The sequence below is a fragment of the Equus caballus genome, chromosome 23 (assembly GCF_041296265.1).
Source record: "Equus caballus isolate H_3958 breed thoroughbred chromosome 23, TB-T2T, whole genome shotgun sequence".
Taxonomy (NCBI): Eukaryota; Metazoa; Chordata; class Mammalia; order Perissodactyla; family Equidae; genus Equus; species Equus caballus.
In genome coordinates this window covers 11,512,176-11,525,203 of record NC_091706.1, presented here as the reverse complement: position 1 = coordinate 11,525,203, position 13,028 = coordinate 11,512,176, and the positions used below count along the sequence as shown (strand labels likewise).

The window sequence follows — 13,028 nt, the reverse complement described above, 5'->3', positions numbered from 1 at the left end:
GAAATAAATACAGATGACCAATAGGCAGCAAGGACACAATCCATCAATTAAAAATGAAACTGGCATCGAAATACCATCCGATCAAGAAAACAAAAGGAAGAACATCACGTGTGGGATAGGCCTGTGAAAATCGATACCGGGAAGAACTCTGGGAGAGCCTTCAGGGTCTGGAAGATCAAGACAGCTACCTGAATCCAAAACTCTCCGCAGTCATACAATCGACCTCCTCCAAATCATACAGTCAACAAGGAGAACCAACAAAGACACATAGAAGCAAGCCTGTAGTGTCACAAGATGACCAAGACGACCATAACCTTCAAATGACCTGCAAGTTCAGAAAGAAATGCCAACTTTCAGCCCAGCTCCGACCACTACTGAAAGCCTTTGGCAGAGTGGAGGATTACAAGGTTTAAGACTCCATGGAAAGGACAAGGTCATGGAGGAATCAGATAAAACACATCAAACCACCCTCAAAAGAGGAAGTCCAACACTACCTGCTGAAATACGCAACACAGGCGAAGGACTCGGTAGCCCTGGGCACTGGCCACGAGCACGCTGCTGCAAGGGGAAAGGCTCTGGAGGTGTCAGCCTTGGAGAAGCACTGCTTCCAAGGGAGAACCAGAAATTGGCAAAAGAGGCGGTGCTCCTCCGAGATGGGGCCATAAGGAAAGAGGATGGAAGGAAAGAAAAAAGGAATAGGAAGGATTTTGCACAAAGGAAAGAGAAACAAAATATACCCCTTAATTCCCAATTGCGTTATGTTTAAAGAAACTGCGCTTCACCATCCTGACAGAAGTGGGCTCTCTCACACTAGGAACCCTGTCCATACAGCATCCAGGAACAGGAAAAAAGAATTCCATACAAAGTTACTGTAAGAAGAAAACAAACTGAATCGTAACATTTCAGTCGTTCAAAATTTCTCCTCTGCTCCTCCAAAAACATGAAGGAGAAAAAATACAGCACAACACTCCACATTTAATTATTTCAAACACGCATTGGAAGATGTTAAAAAAAGAAAAACAAACATCTAGAATTAGAAAGCCACATATTAAGGCAGAAACGGACACAGCACAGAAATACCGTGAGATCCGATCAATTTCTTTTAAAAGACAACAACAAATAAACTAAAACTAGAAGGTGCCTTAACAATCCCGTACAAGAAGGAGAGCTGCACTCCTCAGAACCCATCGAGACCAACGTTACTCTCTTCTTCACATCTGTGCTTCCAGCAAGACTTGGTTCCAAGGAGCCAAGACCACGTGTGCCGCTTCAGCGCCCGACTCCCGGGCACCGCATCCCCGGGCTGGCCCCATGCCCGGCACACACCACACGTTCCATGAACGTGAGCGCACCAAGAGACCCCTCGCTCCGCGCGCCCCACAGCTGTCGCGCGACCTGACGGGCACCTCTTGGTGCACAAGCCTATTCCTCAGATACAGGCTCGGCTCGCCTCGCCTCCCACCAGCCCCTAGGCCCACGCCCCACGCCCCCAGGCACCTCTCCCAGATGGAATCATCTTCGCAGGCGCCCTGGTCGTCCGTGTCTGGCGAGCAGGAAGAGCGGGAGCTGAAGGACGGCCTCCTCAGGCTAGTGGCCATGGCTGTGGAGGGCCCGGGCTGCTGTGCCCACCGGGGACACGGAGCGGCGTCAAAGGACGCCGGGGGAACGGACGAGCCCAGCCCCGGAGAGAGTAGCAGAGCGCGGCCGGACTCCGCCGGGCTCGGCTCGCAGGCGCGGGTCACGGACGGCTCCCAAGACGGCGGCCCAGCAGCGGCGTGCTCCTTGGCGCCCCGGCCCAGATGCTCCCAGGCCGTTGCCCCGCCCCCTCTGGCGGTGGACTGTGGACAGGGACACCCTGATGTCAGAACTCCTGGGGCCCCGTCCACACGTTTCTGACCTTCGCGGAGCGGGAAGGTGCGCTGACAGGGACGGACGCAGGGTCCCCGCTACGCTTGCTCTCAGGGAACTGCAGCCTCGGGTTCCTCCAGAGGCCGCGGAGATTCTTACAGCTGACCAAGAACTTTTAGACAGAAAAGCATGAAACAGTATGTCTGAATTACAACTGAGCTGATGACCACCAAGGCAATGCAGAGGGTGTCATGAGGACATATAACAGGGGCAAGATCTTGACTGCAGGTGTCAGAAAGGCCTCCTTGAGGGATCCATATCTGAGAGAAACCAAAAAACCCTGGAGTCATCTTTGACTCCTCAGTCTCCCCCACATCCAGTCTGTCAGCACATAATATCAGCTCATTTGCTCTTCAAAACGGACCCAGAATCTGACGGACTCTCAGAACTTGCTCTGCTACCATCCTGATCCAAGCCACAGCATGTCTGACTTGGAATATTCCAGTACCACTCACTCATCTCCCTTTTCTAGCCTTGTCTCCTATAGTCTATTCTCCACAGAGAAGCTGACGTGATCCTGTGAAAACTCAAATCACGTCACCTCCTTCTCCAGTTCAAAATCCTCCAATGGTGCCTACCTCAGAGGAAAAGTTAGGGCCTTACAAGAGCCTGCAGCATCTGTACCCACGGCCACCCAGATTCCATCTGCTACTCTTCTCCATCTCACTCAGGCTGGCCTTGTGGCTCCTGGAACAGGGAAGGCCAGCTCCTGCCTCAGGGCCTTTCTGCTCTCTGTTCTCTCTGCCTGGACACCGTTACCCCATATATCCACAGGGCTCACTCCCTCACCCTCCACAAGTCTTTCCCCAGCATTAACTTCATTGGGGCCTTCCCTGGCCATCCCATCTCCAGTCACAACTCCTTCCAACACTCCTACTGCATCTATCACCACCTGACATGCCAAATATTTTCCTTATTGTCGTTCCGACTGTCTCCCTCCTGGAATAAATGCTGCCTAAGAGCTCCAGTTTTGTCTGTTTTGTTCACTTCTGTATCCATGCTAAAACACTGTCTCCAGAAACTGAGTAGGCACTCAATAAAGTGTGTTGAGTGGCTGCCTTCATCTGAGAGATGACGTGGAACCACTGTGGCAGGGAGGGTGGGAGAAAGCATTGCGGGCAGAGGGAACAGTGTGCTGACAGGCACCAAGGGAGGCAGGAACAGGGCACATTTGAAGAATAGAAAGGATCCCTTAGGGAAGGGGGGAGTGGTATGAAGGGAGGCTGGAGAAGTAGGACAGAGCAGGCAGGGCTGTGGAGACCACATAAGGAACTTTGGTCTTTTTACAACAGCCACAAGAAGCTAGTAAACTAGGGAGTGACAGGATAAAATATGCCCTTTACAAACCTCTGGATTCACTATGAGATATGGGTTTGGAGGAGGGAACAGTGACTGGGGTCCAGTCACCAGACTAGTGCCATAGCTCAGACCACAGGTGATCTTAGCTTGAACTGAGATGGCAGAAGCAGAGGTGGAGAAAAGGAGGTAGATTCCAGAAATATCGAACAAATAACATCAACAGGTCTGGGTGATTGATCACATAAGGTGGTACACCAAAGGGCAGTTCCAAGCTGACTCCTACATTTGGTACTTGGGAACTGAATGAACAACGGCCCCATTCACTGGGTTTTGGGGTGGGGTAACAAGGAGGAGAACACGCGAAGATGATGCGAGAGCACAGTTTTGGAAATCATGAATTTGAGATCATTCTGAGACATCCTAAAGGATCTTCCCAACTGGCAGTGGGTATCCAGGTGGCATGATCAGATGATGAAAGGTGTGGTGTGTCATGCAATGTCCTGTAGGTTTTTACCTCATGGCTGATGGGGCATCAAAGGTTGTAACTGACAAAGTGACAGGATAAGATTTGTGATTCTGCTAAATCACCCTGGCCACGGCATGATCACTGGGGTGGGGGAGGGGGTTAGACCAGAAGCAGGTCCAACACCAAGGACGTGGTGCAATAGAGCAGGTGAGAGAACAGACCTGAGCAAGGGCTGCAGCAGTGGGGACGGAAAAGAGCACAGACCTTCCCTCTGTCACCGCCCCATCTCCCCCACAGCTGCTGGGAGTTTTCTACAACACACCCCAGATCATGTCAGTTCTTCCACTTAAAACCCCTCACGACCTTCCATTAGCCTTGACACCTTCTACATCTCATTCTCCCACAACCTCAATGGACTTCTCTCTTGCCACCCATTCCCCCACCCGATGTCAACGTCTCCTGACACACTATTCTGCTTCAATCTGCATCCTGTTTAGCTCATGCTGTTTTCTCCTGCCTGGCAAACACCTATTTATCTTTTTAAAACTCACTTCCTCCTCTGCGAAAAGAAGAAAAGCAGTGCTGACATCCAGGAGCTGGTCCGGTACCATGAGCCAGGCTTTCCTGTTGTTAGAAGCTGGCCTCGTGCTCACACAAGCCATGCTGTTCACCTGTTGGACGTAAACTTCTCACAGACACCAGCACAAGGTCACGCTGCAACAGGGATGACGTGAGACAAAACAAGACCACTTCATCATTTTGCCTAAACAGACAAACACAAGGCCGTCGTGCCATCCAGAAAATACCAAACATCCCTCTCTCCTGCCTGAAGCGAGCAACTGTGGCTTTTTTATGAATTACGGCGTTTGTCTCACTCTAGTCACAACTCCTTCTAGAAAGGATTGATTGAGCTACACGATCACAGAATTGTCCCTGCCTCCTCTCAGCACCCAGTCCAGAGCAAATCCCTGCTTCCTTGAACCCTCCCCAAACTATCCAACCAAAGCCCAAATCCTGTAAGTTCTTTCTAACGCCCTCATCCTGATAGGCTCCAGAGTTCCCTATGATGTGAGGCCTCCCTCATTACAAAGAGTAATTAAACCCAACTGGTTTACCTACTGATGTGTTTCTGGTGGTCTTTGCTGGAGGACATTGCAACTCTAACAGTAGGATAGGTTGGTTAAGTTTCTTGGAGGAAGTGAATGGAGTTCCAATCTGAAGGCTTCTATTTTCTATGTTAGGCATACTCAAAACATCACCCATATTATTTTGAGAATGAAGGGTTGGGGGGAGTAAATCAGAAGTTTGTGGAAAACGTCTGAATTATATATTCTGGAGCATGGGAGAGTGACTTGACAAGAGAATCCTACTAGAATGGTCAGGCTCTGTGAGGGCACAGGTGAGGTGGGGTGACATGAACTCAAAGTAGTACCCAGCTGCCCTGCTCTGAGTCCTAGCTCCAGTACTCAAGACAAAAATGGGTAGTTTGCTTTTGGGTTTACTGGGACTGAAGGGCAAGGGAGAGGAAGGCATTGCCAAGAGAATTAATCATGGATGGACTATGAAGTCCAAGCTCAACTGAGAGGTAACAGCATAGAGGAAGCATCTAAAGGATAGAGTACACCATGGAGGGCCTGAGGAAAAATATGCTGAGGGCCTAGCTGAATTAAGCGACCAAGCAAGCTGGAAAGAAGAGATCAGGGCTGGAGGGTGCTGCACTGCTCATTTGTGAGGTGGTGCAGCATCAGGATGCAAATCCAGGGTATTATGGTGGGAATGGGGACAGGTGGATGAGAAGAGGTCAGCAGTACAGATGAGGTATTGAAGAAAATGAGTACCCCGTGTGCAGGCTCAGTCCTCCGCATGCACACTGAAGTCAACTAGGATGACAGCAAGAATTGAGGCAGAGAGGAAAGCTGTGGGCCAGGCGATCAAGTCTTCAATGAAATAGGGGACTAATTAGGCAGAAAAGAGTAATGAGGAGGAGAGGATGATCCAGCTGGGGACTATGGATCTCAAAGAAATGGTGTGGGAGGACAAAGAGCAGAGAGGACATAAATCTCGTACCCCCTAATCCTGAGATCTGCAGGCACCACTTGACGGGGCTTCAAGAAAAGGATATTCCGTAGGCAGGGCCAGGGCCAAGGCAAAGAGAGGGAGGGAAGGGCTAAGAAGAGGCTGAGGAAATAGAGGAGGCTGACGATTATGGAGTGGTAATTTCAAGGACACTGTGAGGCTTTGGGGGGTCAGTGTTAAAAAAATTAGAGTGGAGAACTGACTTAGGGTCGCAGCATGATGGGAAGATAAGGAGACGAGAGAATGGGGAGTGGGGAGAATTTAGCTATCATGGTAAGCACTCAACAGATATCTGCTGAAACAAGTGGAATTATTAGGCATAAATCTAGTGTATCCAATCTGAAGAGTCCTAACTACCAGACTGTAGGAGTGACAGCACGAGGTCATGATGATGATGACGGTGATGGTGATGGCGATGGTGATGGTTTGAGGATGATGGGGTGGTGGTCATGACAATAACTACCAAACTTGAACACCTACTGTGTGCCAAGTACTGTTGGAAGCACTCCACATTTAATCCTCACAACCCCCATGAGACAGATGACCTCAATAGGGTCCCCAGATGGGCTCTGTACCAAAGGAGGGAGAAAATGAAAACAGAAGTAACAGAAGTGTAGAAGTGGCGGATCTTGTCAAGATGGCGGTGTAAGGAGACTCTGAACTCATCTCCTCCCATGAATGCAACCAGGTTACAATTATTTTTGGAAAAATTACCCTGTATAGAAAACTGAAAACTGGATAAAAAGAACCCCCACAACAAGGGACAGTTCTGACAAAGGCAGAAGGGCCAGAAATTCCAGCTGGTGAGAAAAAAGTCACCTTTGGGAGCAGTGGAGTTTCTCAGCTGGCCAGGAGGGAGCCACCCTAGGGTATGCAGCCCTCCCGGGAGGGGTGAGGTCCAAAGCAGGGGCCAATACTACTAAAAGCATCCTTTAGACTCAGCACAACTGAGACGAGGGTCTTAGTATCTGGCTTCGCTGGCTATTAACTGCAGCAGGGAATACCCCCAGAAAAGCTATCAGATGAAAACTGAAAAGAGTTGGGTCTTAAAGGGCCCATGCACAAACTCACCCGTCTCAGCAAACTAAAATCACCAGAGAGAAGGCTGACAGTCCTTTGGTGAAAAGAGACTCACCTGGTGGGCTCTGGGGGCATCTTGGTGAAAGGAGAGACCTCTCCTGAGACTGAGACATTGGTGGGGGCTATTGTTCTGACATGGTCCAGGCGTGCTAACTCAGACCCCAGCAGACACCACTGAGGTTCTTCCCCTGGCCTGTTAGCCCAGGGGGCTGCCATACCCACTAGAGCACAGATTTAATCCAGTTCAGCCAGGGCAGGCAGGCGGCCCTAGGGACCTGCCCCACCCAACAGCAAGCCCTCAGGCTACTTGTCAGCCTGCATTGGCTGAGTGTCTTGATCCCCTACAGGCAAAAAATCGGTTGTGTTTCTATATGCTAACACGAAGTAGCAGAAAGAGAAATTAAGAATACAATCCCATTTACAATTGCAACAAAAATAATAAAATACTTAGGAATAAACTTAACCAAAGAGGTGAAAGATCTGTACACCGAAAACTGTAAAACATTGTTGGAAGAAATCAAAGAAGATGCAAAGAAATGGAAAGATATTCTGTGCTCTTGGGTTGGAAGAATTAACATAGTTAAAATGTCCATACTTCCTAAAGCAATCTACAGATTCAACACAATCCCTATCAAAGTTACAGCATTTTTTACAGAAATAGAACAAAGAATCCTACAATTTATATGGAACAACAAAAGACCCCGAAAAGCCAAAGGATTCCTGAGAAAAAAGAACAAAGCTGGAGGTATCACACTCCCTGATTTCAACATATACTAAGAAGCTCTAGTAACCAAAACAGCATGGTACTGGCAGAAAAACAGACACACAGATCAATGGAACGGAACTGAGAGCGCAGAAATAAACCCACACATGTATGGACAGCTAATATTCGACAAAGGAGCCAAGAGCATACAATAGAGCAAGGAGAGTCTCTTCAATAAGTGGTGTTGGGAAAACCGGAGAGCCACATGAAAAGAATGAAAGTAGGCCATTAACTTACACCATGCACAAAAATCAACTGAAAATGAATTAAACAGGATCCTTGGTCCCGGCGCAAAGGACAGAGAATGCAGCCTGGGGAACCAAGCGTCGCTGTTAACACTCAGTCTGGGCTCAGTTCCATTCAACAAATGTTGACTGAGCGCTGACTCACGGCGGGAACTGTGCTGTGGGCTTCGCACACCTGCTCGCCTTTGTTGTGAAGCAAGGAATGTGCGGAAAACTAGGGAGCGGTGAAAATGGACTAGAGCTACCGGTTATAAGCATCAGGGGCTGAATTTCAGGAACAGCATATTCGGTAAAAGAAAGAAATAGGACATTCTGGTAAAGTTCAAACCAGGGGACACATACCTGTGCTCACAATGCTCCCCGGACAGCCCCCACTGCACCCCTAGCAGGTAGACTTCTGCACAGTCAAGGGCTTTGGAAAGCACTGGCTCTGCACACAAATATTATGTGGCCCTCGACAGGCCACTTCCCCTGAACCGGCCTGAGCTTCAGGGGCACAACAGGCTTCACGAAAACCCCAAAGGAACGTAGCCTCTACAAGAGGGAGACCTGCACTCCTCAGAACGCATCGAGACCAGTGTCCTTACCAACTTCGCGTCTGTCCTTCCAAGAAGCCAAAACCACGGGGGCCGCTTCAGCGCCCGACTCCCGGGCACCGCATCCCCAGGCTGGCCCCTGGGCAGGTGCCCGGCACACACCGCCCGTTCCGCGAACGCGTGAAGCGCCCGAAGAGACCCCCTCGCTCCCCGCGCGGCACAGCTGTCCCGCCACCTGACGGGCACCTGTCGGCGCACAAGCCTATTCCTGAGGGACACGCTCGCCTCCCACCAGCCCCCAGGCCCACGCCCCCAGGTACCTCTCCCAGATGGAATCATCTTCGCAGGCGCCCTGGTCGTCCGTGTCCGGCGAGCAGGGAGAGCGGGAGCTGAAGGAGGGCCTCCTCAGGCTAGCGGCCGTGGCTGTGGAGGGCCCGGGCTGCTGTGCCCAGCGGGGACAAGGACGCCGGGCGGACGGAGGAGCCCGGCCCGGGAGAGAGCAGCAGAGCGCGGCCGGACTCCGCCGGGCTCGGGCTCGGCTCTGGCCAGGCAGGCGCGGCTCGCCGACGCCTCCCCGGACGGCGGCCCAGCAGCCGCGCGCGCTCCCCGCGCGCGCCGCCGCCCACACGCTCCCCGGCCGCTGCCCCGCCCCGCCCCCCCTCCGGTGCTCGACTGCGGACAGCAGCGACAGGGACACCCTCCTGGGAGAACTCCTGTGGCCCCGCCCACACGCTGCTTCGGACCTCCGCGGAGAGGCAAGGTGCGCTGACAGGGACGCAGGGTCCCCGCTACGCTCGCTCTAGGGAACTGCAGCCTCCTCGGGTTTCACTTGAATGTCACACCCGAAACCATGCAACGCCTACAAGAAAACATAGGCAGTATGCTCTTTGACAGCAGTCTTAGCAGCCTATTTTCAAGTACCACGTCTGACTGGGCAATGCAAACCAAACACAAAAGGAACAAATGGGACCACATCAAAGCAAAAAAAATCTTCTGCACGGCAAAGGAAACCCTCCACAAAACCAAAACGCAACCTAACAACTGGGAGAAGATACTTGCAAACCATATATCGGATAAGGGGTTTATATCCAAAATACACAAAGAACTCATACAGCTCAACAACAACAAAAATCAACAACCCAATTAAAAAGACGGGCAAAAGATCTGAGCAGTGATTTCTCCAAAGAAGACTTACGGATGGCCAACAGGCCCATGGAAAGGTGCTCGACATCATTAGCCACCAGAGAAATGCAAATCAAAACTACAAGGAGAGGTCACCTTACTCTGCTCAGGATGGCTCTAATTAACGAGACAAGAGACAAGTGTCGGAGAGGATGTGGAGAGAAGGGAATTCTCCTACACCGCTGGTGGGAGTGCAGACTGGTGCAGCCACTATGGAAAGCAGTATGGAGTATCCTCGGAAAACTAAGAATACATCTACCATATATACGATCCAGCTAGCCCACTGCTGGGTATTTATCCAAAGAACTTGCAAACACCAATGCAGAAAGACACATGCACCCCTAGGTTCACTGCAGCATTATTCACAACAGCCAAAACTTGGAAGCAACCTAGGTGCCCATCAAGGGAAGAATGGATAAAGAAGACGCGGTATGTATACACAATGGAATGCTACTCAGCCCTAAGAAATGATGAGATCCGGCCATTTGTGACAACATGGATGGACCTTGAGGGTATTATGTGAAGTGAAATAAATCAGAGGGAGAAAGTCAAACACTGTGTGATCTCACTCATAAGCAGAAGATAAAAACAATGACAAACACGCACAGAGCAACGGAGATTGGATTGGTGGTTACCATAGGAGGAGGGGGGAGGGGAGAGAGCCAAAGGGGTGATGAGGCTCACATGTGAGGTGACGGACTATCATTAGTTTTTGGGTGGTGAACACGATGTAATCTACACAGAATTCGAAATATATTACAACGTACATCTGAAAGCTACATAATGTTAGGATCCACTGTTACTGCAATAAAATAAAATAAAATAAAATAAAATAAAATAAAATAAAATAAAATAAAATAAAATAACATGAAGTGTAGGAGCCTCAAGAGGCTAACAGGCTTTTGAAAAGTTATTCTAGGGATTTGTATGGCTTAGCTCAGGGCGGCAGACACCAGCCTGAGACACCGCTGTGACATAGCCACTCACTTCAACTAAACTCTGTTCCGACTGCAGGGAAATCAAAACTACTGTAATCATAATTTATTGAAGGCTTCACTTTGTGCCAGATCCTGTGCCAACTGCTTTGCACCAACTGTCTCCTTTAATCCTCACATCCAAAAGGCAGGTTACCGTTATTCTCCCCATTTTAAAGGTGAGGAGGCGGAAGCAGAAAGATGGCAATCTGCCTGGAACTCACAGAAGGATTCTCTAGGTAACGACATGACTTTTGGACAAGATTTAAAGGTTTAACACATGACAGTGAAGACGCAGATCCCAGTAGCACACAACGTGAAAAACACTGAGTCCTGCCAAATGTATTAAAACACTAATTATGGATCCTCACAATCTCTTGGCCTGTTTTTTCAGATGAGGGAGAACCCAGTGTGAAAAACCGTTGGGGAACCTTGTATAGGCTCTCAGTGAACTGTAATTTTAATTTTCAACCTGGCAATAAAGCAGTAGACATCAAATTTCTCTTTCTTTCTGCTTTCTGAGGAAGTAACTTCTTCTGTAATTGAGCCACTGTGCATGCCTTTCTTGATTTCCCCTCCTTTCCATATGCTCCTCCAAGTATTTAAGAAATGTACATGAATTCTGTGTTGTTTTATATTAGTGTGATGGCAACAATCAGAAGATTCTTGAATATCATCTTACTTTGAAGTTTAGCCTGGAAGCCACCACTTCTCCCGTTGGTGTAATTATGGGAACATTTTCACAAATAATTCCATGATCCACATCAATAACTTTTCATATAAGTTAAGGAACGACTTAAGTTACAAAAGCTATCACATGTTATTGTTAATTATGTAAATAACTTAAAGTATAATGCAACATAGATAAATTCGTTATAAAGATAACTCACAGTAACAAATCAGAAAACCAAGTGAAATATAGATATCTATATCTAAAGAAAAGTTTAACGTAAATTTGGACATTTTGACACATCTACTTGGAAAATCTTTCTCAGAAACATTACTTACCAATAATCTAATGTCAACATCATACTGAGAGCAAAGCTAAACTCTATCTGATATAACCCAGCCATACTCTTTACAACTACTTGTTTCTCTAAATTAACCTTTCTTACAGAAAAAACACGGTGCCCCAAAAAGGGAATTAAGACATTTATATTTAATTTTTAAAAATATGATAACCAAATAAGTTTAAAAACATAGGATGATGAAGAACAATATGACATTAGTTCTAATTCTGTTATTTGATTTTTAAAAGCAAACAATTCATTCTGCCATATGTGCAGTTTCCAAAAATAATTCTAGAAATTTTGTTCTAAATAAAGGTAACAATTTTTTTTTAATGCTAATGTTACTCACCACTCCTCAAACTGCAATACTAAGTTTAGGAATAACTATTTAAATAAATAAATGTTGGTTTCTTTTATCTGTTAAAGACTAGCTTCTAAAAAACTTTAGTTCTGTTGATAAACACTTAAATACAGGAAAAATATAAAAACATTTGAGTCTAATACCTTTGATTTCCATCGTATCACTGAGGGATAATTCTATGTTAGCTCCATTCTTGCTGTGGTTTTCAGACTCTTGCATGACAGCAGTTCTCTTATAAATGCCTCTTTTCGCTTCATCAAAGACCCAAAACATATTGTACCCTCGAGCAGTATAGCCTGCTAATTCAGTGATCTAAAACCAACACAGAGAAATAAAATAGAGTTAGTATACTCAAGACAGACTTAAAAAAATATGCAATCATATAAGCTTTTTGATTTAATGTTAAAGACCCTATTTTATTATACATGAAAAATAAATAACATATCTGATAACTAAAACAAGTAATGGTAAAAAGCTTATCAAGAGAGCAACATAGCAACGTGTCAATGTAAGTTTGATTGGGATTATAAAACACATAAAAAATTATTCATTCAAGTCAGGGTTAAAAACGAAATGTAAAGATTTCAGAATATTAGTGAGACTTAAAAATCTTTGGTCAAGGGGCTGGCCCCACGGCCAAGTGGTTAAGTTTTCACGCTCCACTTCAGCGGCCCAGGGTTTTGCCGGTTTGGATCCTGGGTGCAGACCTAGCACCGCTCATCAAGCAGTGCTGAGGTAGCATCGCACATAGCAGAACCAGAAGGACCTACAACTAGAATATACACTATGTACTGGGGGGCTTTGGAGAGAAGGGAAAAAAAAGATTGGCAGCAGATGCTGGCTCAGGTACCGATCTTAAAAAAAACAAATCTTTTGGGGCCAGCCCCGGGGCCGAGTGGTTAAGTTTGTGCGCTCTGCTTCAGCGGCCTAGGGTTCACCAGTTGGAATCCTGGGCACAGACACGGCACTGCTCATGAAGCCATGCTGAGGCAGCGTTCCACATAGCACAACTAGAAGGACCCACAACTGAAAATACACAACTATGTACGGGGGGCTTTGGGCAGAAAAAGGAAAAAATAAAATATTCATAAATAAATAAATCTTTAGTCAAATTTCTGATTTGACTCG

The 13,028-nt window shown here is 47.5% G+C and overlaps 1 protein-coding gene across 15 annotated transcripts in view; it reads right to left on the bottom strand.

The window, feature by feature from the left end:
• LOC102149590 (ATP-binding cassette sub-family D member 2) overlaps positions 1-13,028 on the bottom strand; it is a 57,611-nt gene that overhangs the window by 25,566 nt on the left and 19,017 nt on the right. For all 15 annotated transcript variants that reach the window (XM_070248985.1, XM_070248987.1, XM_070248986.1 and 12 more), the window contains one exon: positions 12,044-12,212. Coding sequence is in view for 12 of the 15 variants with exons in the window: in XM_070248981.1 (XP_070105082.1) it covers positions 12,044-12,212 (169 nt within the window). In the remaining 3 variants the exon portion in view is untranslated. The remainder of the gene's footprint in view (positions 1-12,043; positions 12,213-13,028) is intronic.